The sequence below is a fragment of the Setaria viridis genome, chromosome 5 (assembly GCF_005286985.2).
Source record: "Setaria viridis chromosome 5, Setaria_viridis_v4.0, whole genome shotgun sequence".
Taxonomy (NCBI): domain Eukaryota; kingdom Viridiplantae; phylum Streptophyta; class Magnoliopsida; order Poales; family Poaceae; genus Setaria; species Setaria viridis.
The window spans coordinates 39,803,802-39,820,140 of record NC_048267.2 but is presented as its reverse complement, the minus strand read 5'-3'; the positions used below and the strand labels follow the sequence as shown (position 1 = coordinate 39,820,140).

Genomic DNA, 16,339 nt, shown 5'->3' with positions numbered 1-16,339 from the left:
GGAAACAATGTTTGCATACCTTGTTTCGTGTCAAAGAGTATCGATGTGACCCTTGGCCATATAATTTGGTTATAGTGAGAAAATGTAACCAGAGCAGTTGCGATACCACTGATCTCATTGTAATCTTTTTTAGTAGCTCATTTCAAATCTTTAGGTAACATATACAACCGCGATGTTCTTTTCATTTTTCTAGCAGATGCCAAAAGCAGATACTGACACAGCGCGCTGCGCGATTGCCATTTCGTTGATCAACTCTTCCACAGCACTTGGCAGCGAGATTAACATTCCATTTCCTCTCTGGCACACCACATTATAGCTCGTTAATAATAGTAAGTTCATAAGCCAAAAGCACGCGACAGATCTGCCTCTCTTTCGTCCAATCGTCCCCCCTTCTCCCTCACCGCGGGAGCGGCACGGCCGTCGAACCTGCATGCATTGGCCGCCACCCGCACACACCGACGATCCGGGAGCGGGAGCAGGAGGATGGAGTCGATCGGCGACCCGCGGGAGGGCCCATCCACGGAGCGCGCGTTCGAGACGAAGCCCATCCCGCCGTGGCCGGAGCAGGTGACGGCGCGCGCCGTGGCGGCGAGCCTGGCGCTGGGCGTGGCGCTCAGCGGCATCATGATGAACCTGGTGTTCACGTCGGGGATCATCCCGTCGCTCAACATCTCGGCGGCGCTGCTGGGGTTCTTCCTCCTCAAGGCGTGGACGGGCCTGCTTGGTCAGCTCGGCGTGCCGCACCGCCCCTTCACCCGCCAGGAGAACGCCGTCGTCCAGACCTGCGTCGTCGCCTGCGCCAGCATGACATACAGCGGTAAGCGATCCGGCATTCTCTGCGCTCGTATTCTTGTGAACTTGTCATCGCCGTTGAACGGCCGCCGGCGACGCGTGTGATCAGGCGGGTTCGGGTCGTATCTGCTCGCGATGGACCGGAAGACGGCGGAGAAGACCAGCACCGCGACCATCCCTGATGCCAACATCAGCGAGCCGACGCTCGGCCGGACGATGGCCTTCTTCTTCCTCATCAGCTTCGTCGGCCTCCTCGCCATCGTCCCCATGAGGAAGGTACGAACGCCTCTGATCAACCATCACCAATTTGGTGAACAGACCATGATCATCCCTGACGTCCCGCCGGCGAACAGACCATGATCATCCGCCACCGGCTGACGTTCCCGAGCGGCTCGGCCACGGCGCACCTCATCAACAGCTTCCACTGCCCCCATGGCGTCATGCAGGCAAAGTGAGTGGTACATGAATTGGTAGCTTGGTGGTAGGCTTCTCGGATCCGAGCTGATGGATGTGCCTGCTGCCTTCACGCGCTTCCCATCACAGGAAGCAGGTGTCGCTCGTCGTCAGGTCGTGCCTGGGCAGCTTGCTCTGGTCCATCTTCCAGTGGTTCTACACCGGAGGACCCAACTGCGGCTTCACCGCCTTCCCCATGTTCGGGCTCCCCGCCTACAACCGCGGGTAATTAAGGATTGGGGAATTGCATTACAAGAATGTCTCGATGTTGACCGGAGTTCCCATTTGAGATGACATTATTGTTTTCTGGTGCCTGCAGATTCTACATCAACATGAACGGAACTTACGTCGGCGTGGGGATGATCAGCCCCTACCTGATAAACATCTCGATGCTCGTCGGGTCCATCATCTCCTGGGGGATCATGTGGCCATACCTCCAAAGCAAAAAGGGCGTCTGGTACGACGCCAATCTCCAGGAGACCAGCCTGAAGGGCCTCAACGGCTACAAGGTAGTAACAATTTGCTACTCGATGACGACGATCGATGCACATCATATCAGCGACCTGTATATCCTGTCTTCAATCTTGTAATCGCGCAGGTGTTTGGCGCCATAGCCATGATCCTCGGCGACGGCATCTTGCAGCTCGTCGTGATCTCCCTGCGGACCATACACACCATGCGCCGCCACCAGGCAGCGGCGGCGGAGACGATGAGGTCCTTCTCCGACGTGGACTCCATGCCGCGGCCGGTCCTGAGCTTCGACGACCGCCGCCGGACGCAGGTGTTTCTCAGGGAGCACATCCCCAGCACCTTCGCCATCGGCGGGTACGTGGTGCTGGCGGCGCTCTCGTCCCTCGCCGTCCCGCTCATCTTCAGGCAGGTACGGTTCTACCACGTGGCCGCGGCGTACGCGTTCGCGCCGCTCCTGGCCTTCTGCAACGCCTACGGCACGGGCGTCGCCGAGACCAACTTCTCGGCGCAGTACAACAAGCTGGTGATCCTGCTGTTCGCGTCGTGGATCGGCGCCAGGGGCGGCGGGGTCGTGGGGAGCCTCGTCATCTGCGGCGTGGTGTCGACCGTCGTGTCCACGGCCTCCGACTTCATGTCCGACTTCAAGACGGGGTACCTCACGCTCACCTCGCCCCGGGCCACGCTCGTGAGCCAGGTGATCGGCACCGCGCTGGGCTGCGTCGTCAACCCCGTTGTCTTCAACGTGTTCCACCACTTCTACGAATCCAACCCCGACAAGGGGTACCAGGCGCCGCTGGCCAAGGTGTACCGCGCCATCGCCGTGCTGGGCACCGGCGACCACGAGCTGCCCCAGAACTGCCTTGGCATCGGCGTCGCCTTCTTCGTGCTGGCGCTGACCGTGAGCGCGGCACGGGAGCTGGCCGTGCACAACAAGTGGCCCGCGCAGCACTACATCCCCAGCGTTACCGGCATGGCCGTCTCGTTCCTGCTGGTCCCGGCCGTGTCCATCGACATGTGCGTGGGGAGCTTGATCCTGTACGCGTGGAACAGCATGGACAAGGAGGCCGCGCAGGTGTTCGCGCCGGTGCTCGCGTCCGGGCTCATCTGCGGGGACGGGCTCTTCTCCATACCATACGCGCTGCTCTCCAGGTACGACGTCACGCCGCCCATCTGCATCAAGTTCATCGGCAGGGTGCAGAACCAGATGCTGGACGAGTACATGCAGAAGGCAGCAGCCCGATGAACGGCCTTTCCACATGCTTTGGCCTATTCTTTCCTGCTGTCAGGTTTTAGTGATGCCCTGTGAGTGCGAGGTAAAGATTTTGCAACAACAGATCGTTTTATGTAGGGTGACAAGAGTTTCTTGTTATATTTTTAACAGTTAAAGGTAATCTTGTACTATACTACATTGGGAAGGAATCAGCAACAACGGTTTTGTATTAAATCTGATAGTTAAAGTGAGGCCACCTGTTAAGTTTGTGGTCCAACTTGGACGATAGATACCGATACAGGCGATCAAACACAAACAAGAAATGAATCGTATGACAGATCCCATGGTGCAAGGGCAGCAACCTACCCACCAACATGTCCGCATTGTTCTATCGAGCATGGGACAATAATACCCGTTAGCCGTGTTACCTCTTCTTGTTCTAATTCTCAAGAACGAGCATGATACAAGTGTGTCACCTCTTCTGGTTTTTAATGCTCAAGGACTAGCATAGAGATCAAATCACCTGATGGACTCCTACTTGTTAAAGAGTTTCAGAGAAAAACAGAACGTGAAAATGGCTCAGCGCAACCAGGCAGGACATTCTTCATAGACAGGGAGAAGCAGCTGTAGAAATGCATTTGTACCATAAACATCTACATTGGCGATGAGAAGCTGAACCGGATCCCAGTCTTTCCACGATCGTGCTCAAATTGCTTCAAGATATAACAGTAGTTTATCTGGACACAGGAAGATCAACAGAATGGATCAGTTGCCACACAAAATATGCATCCATGATCATTTATATATGAAATTTCAATAAGACCTCAAAACATACGCACCTCCACCCGGAAAAGCTTAGTGGGTATGATAATGCCAACACCAGCTGAGCTCCTAAATGTGTGCCTGAACTCAGCAAATGAGAAATTTCTGTACTCACCCTCGGATAACTTGGCGAGATTCCCAGCAGTTAGGAATGCATGGCCATGTATACCAGCATCCCGGAATAACTTTAAGGGCAAGTCAAATGATAGATCAGCAAATGCAGAGACTGCAAAATCGCCTCCCAAATAATCCCGTCCTGGAGAGGCTGCAGAATCATCCATAGCAGATTCACTTGGAACAAATCTCCGTAGTTCTGTAGGGCCAATTCCTCTTGTTTTGAAACCCAATAGAGAATTTAAACCACCAAGGCTGCATACTGGAGAAGAATTCCCTCCCAGGAAAAATCTATCAGGTACAGATGAAGGTGATCCCCAAAACCCCCTGCCCAATGGTAAAACCACCCCTGCTGATATGCCAGCATTCAGCGCAGCATTGTAAAAGCTGAATGGAACAGCCCCGCGAATATCAAACTCCTGGGTAATTGAAAATAAAAAGGATTTCAGGTGACAATGTTTAACAGTGCACAGCACAAACTGACCAATAATTAGAAGTAGCACATATACCATCTTAAATGACAATAACCATTCAAGATTTAGGTCCCTATATCTTGTTGGGAAAATTTTAACCTTTATTCTATTTGCATATATATAATTGACATGGGAATGTACCTTTTCCATCGAAAAACCTTTAACCACATCATAGCATACATGATTCATCAAAAACGAAATAATAAATTAAGTGAATAAAAACAATCATACAAGATACAACTTATTACAAGAACACTTAAAGCAGTTCATGGGGACTGCTGAGAATTGGATCAATTGTCGAGAAACAAAACTGAACCACAAACATACTAGGATCAGTAACTAACTGCTAAGAGAATGCTCTGTTGGGATATGGGCAGGGGGGCATATGTTTAAGGATATGCACTCTAACCTTCACACAAAAGGCTCACTTCAGAATAAAGGACTATTGGGTAATATAGCTAATTAAAATTCTGCATTGCCGGTACCGACTGAAACCCATTAAATCTTAGATCTCTGGCTCTTCTGCAAATCACTTTCCATACACTTTTACAGACTAAATACTAACCCACAGAGATAAGAGTCTGCATAAAAACTTGGATACTTTGATCTAGTAATGCAGTCTGACCAAACTGTAATACTGGTATGCAAAATCCATCCCTTGAATTCAAGGCTCCATGCTTTATTTTCAGGCAACTCACTAACAGCAGTACAGAAAATAAACTGGACCAATTTTATAATTCATCAAACTAAAAGCAAAGACGCAACAAGGGAAGATTAGACAAACTTTGCATAGATAATTAAATAGAAGAAGCTGGTTGGGGAAGAACCTGGCGGAAGAATCTCAATCCTTTGCTGCCCCATATACCACCAACTTGAGATGTTGAGACAAATGCGTATCCTTTGGTTGGCCTGAGATGAGAATCCCTATGATCTATTGTATATGTATACTTCATTGCAGAAAGAAGGTTATGTCCTAACTGCTTTCTTATGGATTTTGATGCCATTTGTGAAGGATCAGTTAAGGTACGACAAATCAGATTATAAGATAAGTCATGGTGCATGGTGGAAAGCAAACCAAAGGATAGGCCAAGCAGACGCTCCTTGTATGATGAGAATTTCAGCCAATCATGAGACAACAATGATGCCCGAGCTGTCAAGGGAGTTGGTATTGATCTAAATCTTGGCAAGGACACTCCAATGCCTATCTCTGATGACTGGTCCCACCCATATGCTCCCGAAGCATCCCAGATGTCACCATAACCAAATATGTTCTTCAGTCTGAGAGAGCCTTCAACTGACCACGACTTTGCCTAAACAAATTAAGCCATTCAAGCAATCCTTCATCAGCTTAGGTTGCCAATGGTACGAGTCCAAAATGCTCAACTTTAGCATGGCATGCAAAAGGGCTCAACCAAACTTAAAGAAAAGAGGGTAACTTGTCGAACAAAATGCCAGCCATATCGTTATGTACAGTAGTTCAGGAGGGAATTATGCTTATCAGGTTATTTGATTGTCCTCTAGTAAAGTGCCTACAATATAAACTGTCAGGTTTATATTCTGTGAAGACTAAAGTACAAAGAGTAATATATAGTAAGCAACTTAACTGCAAGATTCTATTGCTAAAGGATGGGACAAATATAAAATCCTACTTTTGTTAGAGAAAGGAATCTTTGGCAAATGAATCCTGAATATACAGAAACAGCTCAAATCCATCAAGTCATCAACTCAGATCGCTTTTATGAAAACCTATTTAGAATCACGAATTCACGATTGAGTCATTAAATCTGTAACTTCCATGTCATGGGCATACATCATAAACTTGAACTCCACACAAACTAAAGTGTTTGTATATTTTTTTTTCTTTCTTGACACTACAATGTAATTATCTATCAACAAATCAAGCACAGCAAAAACATCCACTTTTCGAGAGTGTAATGTTTTCCACATATATTAAATCATATTATCACAATGACTTCGATGCTCTAATCAAACGCAACAAAATTCTTCCAAAACTTTACTGCTAAACTAAAGCGCATATACCTTCGATAAGAACATTTACATAAATAACTGCGGACTGTGGTAGAGTGGTGGTCCATGATCAAGCAACTTAGTGGAGTAGTGGGCCCATGGACCTATTGCTAGTGCTAGTCAACAGATAAGCTGCCTGGCAGGACAGCAGAGCCACGGATCTGACACTGTCATGTAAAACTTGGATGACAAATTATCCAGCTCAAGCAAATACCACATAGTAAATTAGTAATCATGGAAAGATTTACACCAACACCACCAATGACTGAAGCATGCACAAATAGTACAAAATTCAAAGCATGGCATACATGGGACTAAAAATTTTTATATCTTTCCAGAATTTATGAGTCCAATACATCACCAACTGAAGAATGGAGCTAAGCAGACAATTTGCATATTTCAAGAACAGTATGCCCTGCGAATCTCACAATGTTTGCCTAAACGTCTATTTAGGCTGACTGCACAGCGCATAATCACTACACGACAGCCAGCCGTGCTTGCCTAAAGCCATAAATGGCCATTTAATCCGACTAATGGGCCATTTTGTCCAGCTAATTGGCTAAACATGAGTGAGTGACTGTTGCCATTAGCGTTTGGTGAAAAACACTCGAATCTCCACAATCACATCTATAGGTAAACAACATAATACCAACATATTCTCTAAACATAGTGCAATGCTCTTCATTTCATTCAATTCTCAGTGTCTACCCTGTGCAGTGAACAATCATTTTAACAATTCCGAGTGCTCAGTGCTCACTGACCTCCGGCTTGGATAAGCAGCCGACGCTTCCATCGATGGGGTTAGCCGCCTCGACCACTTCGATGAGGATGTTAGTGGTGCCGGGCAGCTCGGGAGGGCCAGCATCCAGGGTGATGTGGACGGAATCGAACACTTCGAGGCGCCTGAGCCGCGCGTTGGCGATGCTGGCGGCGCGCACCAGGTCCTGCACGGTGGCGGCGGAGCGGATGAGGTCCACAGCTTCCGCCTCGATGAGCGCGTCGCGGGTCTTGGTGTTGCCCTGGATGATGACGTCGTGCACGTGGATTCCAACAGGGGCGTCCGACAGCCGCCGGAACACTGCATCAATCTTCTCCCTCTCCGCCGCTTCCGCCTCCGGCCCGTCCAGCTCCTCCTCCTCCTCCTCATACTCCTCGTCAGCAGCTTCCGCATTGGGTTCCCCGCGGTCAGGGTGCGCGGGTGCCTTGACGGCTTCGCCCGCGGCCTCGCCGGGTGCAGGATTTGGGGCTTGATCGGCGGTAGAATCCGCCGCGATCGCCATGGCTGGGGTTTGAGGGAAGGGGAGCAGTGCTATTGTGCAAAGGGAATCCCTCGCCAGTTGGATGGAATTGAGAGGTTTAGGTCCTTTTTGCTTTATTCGGCCCACGTCCATTTGTTTATGGGCCTCAGCTATTGGAAAACTGCAGCCCAAGCGTGGCCCAACTTTTCGATCAGGCCTGTGATATGCCCGGTCAGAGTACAACAAAATTAACGGTGAAACTTCCTCTAAAAGTTTTTGAGTTTTCAATTTCGAAGGTTAATTGAGGAGTCCGAGTGAAAGTACGACACTTTGAATCTTTGTCCATAGTTTTGTGTTTTTCAATTTGGAAAGTTAATTGAGGAGTCCTGGTGAAAGTTCAAAAGTTGGAATTCAAAGTTACCATAAATTTCAAAGTGAAAGTCGAACACCACGAATCGTTGGAAGTTAAAATGTCACCCGTAAAAAATCAGTTTAAACAATTGAAAGGGGACAGCATTTTGTACGAATGTCTTGCGTGCTTGAGCAGTCGAGTTTACTTTAGTTAGTTTGAACCTTTGCTATTGTTTGCACTTTGGTTTGGTCACAATCTCTATGCTGAGAGCCTCAGAATAATAATAAATCGTTCAGTGCATATATGTCACTCATATGCAGATATTGAAATAAAATTGTATCTGCAAAACTCTGGTTAAAGGAATGGAATAGCTCGATCTGTCAGAGCACCTCAATCACAAGCAAATGGTTAATGTAATATAGCGAGGAACGATGTGATCCCATCAGCCTCCATGGAACGATCTCCTGATCAACTGTCCTATATTCATATCCTAGTATGTATCGTCGGAGGCCGTGTATTCGGAACATCGCTGAACAGGGCGGTCTTGCCCTTGCCACCGAGCACATGATCACTCCCACACTTTACTACCCGCAAGTTGCACACAAACGAGAAACCCTCCCTCTGGGATCCTCTCGTTTTTCTTTTGAGCACGATCGTCTCCTTCCTTTCGGCAACCTCCGCCATTAAGGAGCTCTCGAGCACACTCACGGGAGCGAGCAAAGAAGCTCCGACACGCCACCATACACGACGCTACAGCCCAACCGCCGCTACTGCAACTTTTCGCGGAAAAGCACGCGTCGGCAGCGCAGGCTCAACGGCTTCGCTGCAGCCTTCGCGTGCACTCTTAAACGATCCCCTTCCCCGGCCCGGCCCCCACGTAGTATATGCCGGTGATGCATGCTTGCAGACAGTAGCTACAGTTCTGCTCTGCCTGTGGCTCGCGTCGTGCTCCAGCCTCCATGGATCCTATCATCACCAAGCGCGCCACGGAGAGGGAGCGCAATGCCGACGGGCAGCCGCCGCCGCCGCTGCTCGACTCGCCGCTCCCCACGCCGCGGAGGTCGTGGGCCTCGGTCGACGCGTCCCGTCCGCGCTGCCGCCGCGACTCGTCGCCGTCGCCGCTACGGACGCACGTGCCGTTCTCCTGGGAGAGCTCCCCTGGCGTTCCCAAGAACATCGCGTGCGGCAGGGACGTGCACAAGAAGGCGCTGGCGGCGACGATGCCGCCGCCACCGAGGCCGCCGCCCGGGCGCTCGCAGCCGCCGTGCCTCGCTCTGAACAGCTACTACGGCAACACGAGCGAGGCTAGCACCGACGACGACGACGACGACAGGTCCTTCTCCGAGGCGCTGGACAGGATCTCCTCGCCCGAGCGGACCGGCTCGTTCGACCGGGTCACGTCCAAGCGCTTCGAGGATATCTTCGTCGGCCGCGCGACGAGCTTCTCCAAGGACAGGTCCCGCCACCCCGCCGCGGAAGCCACCGAGTTCTCGACCTCGGGCAGGCATCCAAGACGGGTTAGCACTCGCAGCAGCCACGACGAGGACCGCCGGTGGACGCCTAGGCTGCTCAACGACAGCGTCCCCATGCAGCTGATGCAGCGGATCAGGATGGACGCAGAGGCCGAAGAGATGACGCCAAGAGCCTGTGGGCTCATGGTGTTCTTCCCCTGGAGCGCGAAGCCGGCAGTCTGCGGGTTCAGGGGATGCCCGACGCCGGTGCCGGCGCCTGCAGCGCAGCACGCGACGCCTCGCCCCGGAGCCGACGCGCCTTCACCCCGTTCCCGTTCCCGTTCCCACAGCCGCAGGATCACCACCACCACGCTACGCGACGTCATCAAAGAAGACAACGAAAAAGCCATCAGCGGCGACTCGTCGCTGCCGCGTGGAGAGAAGAAGAGGATCCGTGAGGACTTGCAGAGCCGTCGATGGGGCGTGTCGTCGCTGCTCGACACGAGCAAGAAGTACTGCACCGATGCCCGGAAGGCCCTGAGCAAGCTCTCCATCGGGCTAGGAGCGGACAGCGGCAGCCCGAGGGTTAGCGGCGAGAGGAGGAGCAGCAAGCTGCACGACGGTTTCTCATCAACGCCGGCGACGCCCGCGAAGCTGACGCAGCTGAAGGCTAACAGGAACTGATCGAGATGGCTTGACAGCAGGAAATCTCTCCACATATATGCATGCACAATCGATGCCCTGAACTCCTGTTCCTGACAGCTTAGAATAAATGCCTAATGCCATGTTATTTATACTCCCCATTCGATCTTGTGGTATATATTTCGTGATTAGTAGGTACTCGTCTTGCTGTCTGTGGTAATCTTGTGCAGGAACCGTCATTGTAGCCTGCAGTGCAATGCTTGCTGTCCGAACTGGGTCTTTGTACTTAGATTGAACTAGATAATGTTTTCTGAAACTAGTATCAGCGTATGTCAATCTATAAGCACACTCAGCGCATCCCTAGCCTTTTGCTCCATGAATTCTTAGAGCTAGCAAATGTCCAGCTCTAAAATTTATTGGAGCTAGAGCTATGCCAAACAAATGTGGCAGCTTGGAATGAAAACAAATTGAACATGACACATGTTCGCTAGCTACTATTTGGGCCTATGGAGACCATGCATATATGTCAACTCTACACGAAGGAGCCCAGCAATATGAAGGCTAGGCATTAGCCCACGAATTTTCTCTCATTTCTCATTTTTAATACATCCTTCGATGGAATTTTCTCTGGTGTCAGACTTGTGCCATTGTGCCTAGTGTTATTTAGACTGTGAGGGGCGGTTTACCCGCTTGACCTCCGATTTCTTTCAGCGCCTATATTCCCTCTGGGCCTCACGACCTCTGCATTTATATGGAGCGCTACTATCTACAGTCCACGCCAACAAAACAGAACCGGGCATCGTTGCCATTGCCAGGCTCCCCTTCGAATTCGTCCACGCAACCTCGTTTGTTTCCGCCATGGAGGCTTGGAGGAAGGCCGCCCTGTGCCGCGCCATTCTGGTGCTGCTCGTCGTCGCATCCAGTGAGCCTCTTTTCTGCCATCGTTACGCTTCAGGTGACGAGACGAGCTCGGCGTTTTCATGTGATCTCGTTTTTTCTCTCCTCGCAGGCGCGGCGGTGTCGACTGCCCAGGACGAGAGCTGCTGGAGGGACGACGACCACCACCCGATCTGCGTGACCGAGGACTGCATGATGACCTGCAAGGATCACGGCCACGCGGACGGCCGCTGCAACTGGGCGTGGGGGCGCCTCATCCCCCACTGCCAGTGCCTGATGGCCAACTGCTAGACGGGGCTAGCCGCATTCCACGTACGGCTGCCTGGTTGCCTCGTCGCCTCGTCGGCCGCCGACCGATCAACGCTGCGGCCTCAGCGACGAGCTGCCTGGAGCGATCGATCTGTGCGTCGACGCGTCGAGCACGCGCTTCTGTAGTCCTGTTACCCCTGTGCCACGCTACTGTCATGACATCACGGTATTCATGATTCTTTCTTGTTCAGCTATTGGTGCTACTATTCACATAGGGGGGTATTTGGTTACTTGAGCTAAAGTTTAGTCCGTGTTACATCGAAGGCTAATTAGGAGGACTAAATATGAGTTAATTATAAAACTAATTGCGCAGATGGAGGCTAAACGGCGAGACGAATCTATTAAGCCTAATTAGTCCATGATTTGACAATGCCCATGATTAGTCCATGGACATTATCAAATCATGGACTAATTAGGCTTTAATAGATTCGTCTCGCCGTTTAGTCTCCATTTGTGCAATGGGTTTTGTAAATAGTTTATACTCCCTCTGTTTCAAATTGTAGCTCGTTTTGACTTTTCTAGGTTCATAGATATTATTATGCATCTAAATATAGTGTATGTCTAGATGCATAATAATATTTATGAATCTAAAAGAGCTAAAACGACTTACAATTTGGAACGAAGGGAGTATTTAATACTTCTAATTAGTATCTAAACATTCAATGTGACAGGTGCTAAAATTCAGGGGTGGGAACCAAACACCCTCTAATCACGATTTTGCAATTGACGCGGCTCAAATAACATAGATTTCGATTCAAAGTTAGCACTGCTAGTTTTGCTCGTGTCATAGGCCCCGGCAAAAGGACAGTATTTATGCTGTCAGACTTAAACTCGGCTCGAAGATGTGATGCACGTAATTATAGGCACTATTAATACCACTGGTTATGCCATCCTTCTGCGCAACAGAGCCTGCTGAGCCATTTCACCGATTCAGCGACTTCAACAAACGTTTTACCGTGCACGGATCAGCAGGCGCCAGGAGGGGAAAAGGGGAAGTGGCTCAGTGAGAAAGCAGCAGAAGCAGCACTGGTGCACCACTGCTCCGGCGCGCGACAACTTTGATCCAGTGATGCAGCCGGGAGCCGCAGCAAAGGCTGCCAAGCCGCGGGCCCCCGTCCACAGCTCGTAGCACGTTGCGTGGTGCGCGACTGGGACGGGATCGCAGACTAGAGGAGGAGAGGGATCGCGAGAGATCGCCGAGCGCCCGAGCCCCACCACGTGGGTCTTGCGCCCTCGCCGCGCAAGCTCGTCGCGGCTCGTGTGCCCAAGCCAAAACGCAAGGCTCCACCCGCAACCGGCGGCGCCTCTGCTCGCTACCGGCCGCTGGCTGATGGCGGGTGGCGACGGCGACGGCGACCCCGGTGTCGCGGCGCCGCTTGGCCTGCTCCCGTCGCGCGCACGTACAGCGTTACAGGTGTAGCGCCTGGCGACTCCAAGTGGCAGGGTGCCGTGAGCGCTAGCCGCTAGTAGCATGACTGGCCCATCCTGCTACCTTCTCGCCATTGTCGCACACGCACGGAATAGGAGCCGGTGCAGATGACGCAAAGGGCACCCGCAATGGGTACACAGAGCAGCTCTCTATAACTCTGTCCACGTCAACTGTAGAGAGCGTTATAGATCATCCATCTAACAGGTTAGCTATAACACTTATTCCAAAATATATAATGGGATCCACATGTCATGCCCCGTTGGGTACCTGTCTCCCGAAGCTCTCATCTCTCCGTCCTTCCCTCGCGCTGCTCTGCCTTGCCTGCGCCCCTCCTCGACCTCTGTCTTTATGCGTCGATGGTCCTGCCGCGCCCCAACCTATCATGACCGCGCCATGAAAAACATCGGCGGCTGCGGCGCGCACCTCCCTCCACCGCTCCGACCGCCATGCACCTCCTCACCGTTGACCCTTGCCGGCCGCTGCCAGCCGCCGCGCTCGGGCCTCCACGCCCTGTTCTCCCAAGCGGCGGGGCGCTAAACTATGCGACCGGGGGCAGTTGCGACTGAGGCAGCGACACAGTGGGACCACCCGGTGGCCGTGCCCTGCGCCGAAGTGCGCGACGGTGGCCGCATCTCCATGACGCGCCCCGCCTCGCACTTGCCGCCCTGCTCCTCGTCCCCGCCCGTGGCTCACCGCCCCGAGCTCCTCCACCTACACGCCGGCCCGTTCCGCTCGCCGCCGTCGCTCGGCGTGAAGAGCAGGCGGTCGTCGCCGTTTGGGCGTCGCGCTTGCTCCTCAAGGAGGCTGCCGACCTCGTTGCCGTGGCGCGCCTTTCCTGCCCCACCCGCGTCGGCGATGCCAAGGCCAAGCTCCGCCCCGACGGAGGTTGTCGGGCCGCCCACGGCGGCAGCCCCGCGTGGTTGGGTGGTGGGGCCCACTCGACATGGAATCGCGTGCTAGCAGCACTCGCTACATCAAGCAATGATTTATCTCTCCTGTCATTATTTTATCCTCAAATGCTGATGTGGCTCTCTTATGGAGAGTGAGAGTAGAGAGTGAGAGTAGAGAGTGAGAGAGAAAGCACTGCCATTCCGGTTAGGCGGATAAGATTACGATTTACCAGCAAGGATCCGACAAAGAGAACGGTCACTGTCATTTTGAGTAGTCAGAACATGGAAGCGTAGAGCAGGGATAACAGTAGAAGAATCGCACTAGAGTACAAGCATCGCCCCAATCCCCCCGGCTTGGAGCTTTCCGGGACCCAACCAAACCTGAAAGGTGCCGCTTGGAAAAAGAAGGCGCCGTTTATATTCGTGATTGCAAAGCCTCATTTTTCTTCTCCGAGAAGGGTACGGTGCACTAATGCACACACAGCCCCAACGGCAACTTTGCCCACCGTATCGAATTCAAACGCCGCACGAACGCCCGTTCGAAAAGAAAGGAACAAGAGGGTTCCCTTCTTTCTTCGCCTGGGCGCAGCAAAATGCTGTGCTACCGTTGCGCGCGATGGGGTATGGTGAGCAGCAGCTTTCAAGAAACTTTGGCAGCACTCCTTAACCAAGGAACGGCAGGTCACCAACCATTCAAACTCGCTGGCAGCCGCGGCGAAGCGTTTTGAAAAAAGAGAATGGCATAAATTGCAGGCATGTAGGAGTACAATCCCAACAGTCAATTTGACACAACTACCTTGTTTCAAATTTCACGCAACTACTAGACAGATACACTTCAATTATATCTCAACCGGTACTACTAACTAGTCGCATTTATCTATCTTTCACTCAAAGTTATTTAAGAGTAATCCGTATCAAATCAAACCCCAGATCTGCCTCCAGCATAGCTTAGCGCAAAGGAAAAGAGAAGCCAGAGAGAAGCAAGGAAACAAACAGCTGTTCTACTGCAAATCCTACTGCAAGTCTGCAACAGCCAGCATTAGAGGCGTTGGATAGCAGGAAAAAAATGCTAGAAAAAAAAGAACTGCTAATGGCCACATTCATATTTAGCAACCAATCAACACTAGGCTAACGAGTAAGATTAACAGCTACTACACAGACACAGGACCCATTTCTTGTCTCAAGTTTGAAACTAGGAAGAAGAAAGCATTCAGTAAGTTATCGGATCGTGACCTCTCGGATCTGAGCCGTCAGACGTCCGGCGGCGAGCAGTCGGGGCACCGGACGAGGCCGTTCTCGTTGCAGCCGGCGCAGGTGCGGAAGCCGCCGCCGCCCTTGACGCTGTACCGCTTGTGGCTGCCGTTGCAGCTGCTGCAGAGCACGTACCGCTCGCCGCCGCACCGGCCGCAGGCGGCGAGGGAGGCCGTGACGGCGCCGGCCACGACGCGGCGGAGCTCGCCGGCCTCGTGGAGGCGGCGAACCTCGTCGGCGCCTCCGAGGTGGCGGCCACCGACGAAGACCTGCGGGAGCGCCACGCGCCGCGGGGGCGCGTGGCGCGGGAGCAGCGCGGCGAGCTCCTGGAGGTAGCGCGGGTCCATGGCGAGGTCGCGCTCGTCGACGGCGACGCGGAGCCCGCGCAGGATGGCGCGCACGGCGCGGCAGTCCTCGTAGGTGCCGCGGACGACGTGGAGCGAGGTGAAGTAGAGAACGACGCGGAGGTCGGCGGCGGCGGCGCCGGCGGACGGCGGCGCCTGGAGGGTGCGGAGCGCGCGGAGGGCCGAGGCCGCGACGCGGACGCGGTGGAAGACGCGGACTGTGTTGGACGACGGGGAGCAGGGCGCGGCGGGCGGCGGGGAGGGCGTGGCGGCGTCGGAGAGGAGCAGCGCCTGGAGGTCCTTCAGGGAAGGGGAGGAAAAGGACAGGCGCGGGGAGGCGGCGGCGACGAGCGATGTGGAGGACGAGGAGGTGGAGGTTGCGGAGGAGGGGGAGGGGGAGGAAGGGCGCGTCTTCACCCAGGGCATCCACATGGGGGGAGATGGGCGGGCGGAGGCCGGAGATGGGGACGAGGAGGCGGGGATTCGTTCGGTTTTTCAGGTTGGGGGCGGCCGGGGTTGCTGTTGTGGCCCTCGAGTTTTTTTTGGCATGCTCCGGTTTTGCGCTCGGATTTCAGGTGTTAGTTTGGGATTTGAAGGGGAGTGCGGTTTTCCTTTTTAGCCCTTGAAACTTGCAAGTTTCCCTTTCACAGGAGCCTTTTCCCTTTTCCCCCTCGTAGCATTTCGACATGTAGGAAAGAGAGTAGAAATATTTCTGCCTCTGCCACGTGCAAGAACTTTTACAGGGGATTATTCTTGACTTGAACCTACACCTACGCATGGGGTACGCTCTAATCGTGTTGACTTCACTTAAGCTCGTTTAATTGCTTGGTCTAGAATCCTTGGTACATCGATTGTTGTATAAAGAAACATTTTTCTCCTTGTGTTTGGCAAGTGTAGAGTACCCGGGTAAGGACATCAAGGACAGGACCAGTCCTTATAAAAAAAAGGACAGGACCAACCCAATGCTGACATAGCTTGAAGCAACAAAGTCAACTTGGAGCCTAACCTGATAAATTAACTACGGTAAAAGCTGCAGCCTATTTGCCTTTCCCCAACTTCTGGTACTCGTTCTTCTTGTAGGCCTTCACATTTCATTGGGAAAAATGTTTTGTTTGGATTAGCTAAAGCTTACAAAAATTTGTAGCTATTAAAAAGCTAGGAGTTGTTTGGGTT

General features: G+C 52.5%; 4 protein-coding genes across 4 annotated transcripts; 2 read left to right on the top strand and 2 right to left on the bottom strand.

The window, feature by feature from the left end:
- The first annotated feature begins 50 nt into the window (after positions 1-50).
- On the top strand, positions 51-3,134 carry LOC117855344 (probable metal-nicotianamine transporter YSL18). The gene is made up of 6 exons (XM_034737673.2): positions 51-817; positions 902-1,068; positions 1,146-1,243; positions 1,336-1,470; positions 1,565-1,754; positions 1,844-3,134. The coding sequence occupies exons 1-6, from the start codon at positions 484-486 to the stop codon at positions 2,957-2,959; spliced, it is 2,040 nt and encodes a 679-aa protein (XP_034593564.1). The 5' UTR covers positions 51-483; the 3' UTR covers positions 2,960-3,134.
- Positions 3,135-3,249: 115 nt separating this feature from the next.
- On the bottom strand, positions 3,250-7,709 carry LOC117855346 (uncharacterized). Its single transcript, XM_034737676.2, has 4 exons — positions 7,125-7,709; positions 5,163-5,645; positions 3,766-4,281; positions 3,250-3,663 (listed from the first exon to the last, which is right to left on the bottom strand). The coding sequence occupies exons 1-4, from the start codon at positions 7,641-7,643 to the stop codon at positions 3,580-3,582; spliced, it is 1,602 nt and encodes a 533-aa protein (XP_034593567.1). The 5' UTR covers positions 7,644-7,709; the 3' UTR covers positions 3,250-3,579.
- A 1,034-nt stretch (positions 7,710-8,743) lies between these two features.
- On the top strand, positions 8,744-10,394 carry LOC117855873 (uncharacterized). Its single transcript, XM_034738272.2, has one exon. It carries the CDS (start codon positions 8,913-8,915, stop codon positions 10,086-10,088), a length of 1,176 nt encoding a protein of 391 aa, XP_034594163.1. The 5' UTR covers positions 8,744-8,912; the 3' UTR covers positions 10,089-10,394.
- A 4,162-nt stretch (positions 10,395-14,556) lies between these two features.
- LOC117855133 (uncharacterized protein At5g39865) lies at positions 14,557-15,788 on the bottom strand. The gene has a single exon (XM_034737412.2). It carries the CDS (start codon positions 15,596-15,598, stop codon positions 14,822-14,824), a length of 777 nt encoding a protein of 258 aa, XP_034593303.1. The 5' UTR covers positions 15,599-15,788; the 3' UTR covers positions 14,557-14,821.
- Between the last annotated feature and the right edge of the window lie 551 nt (positions 15,789-16,339).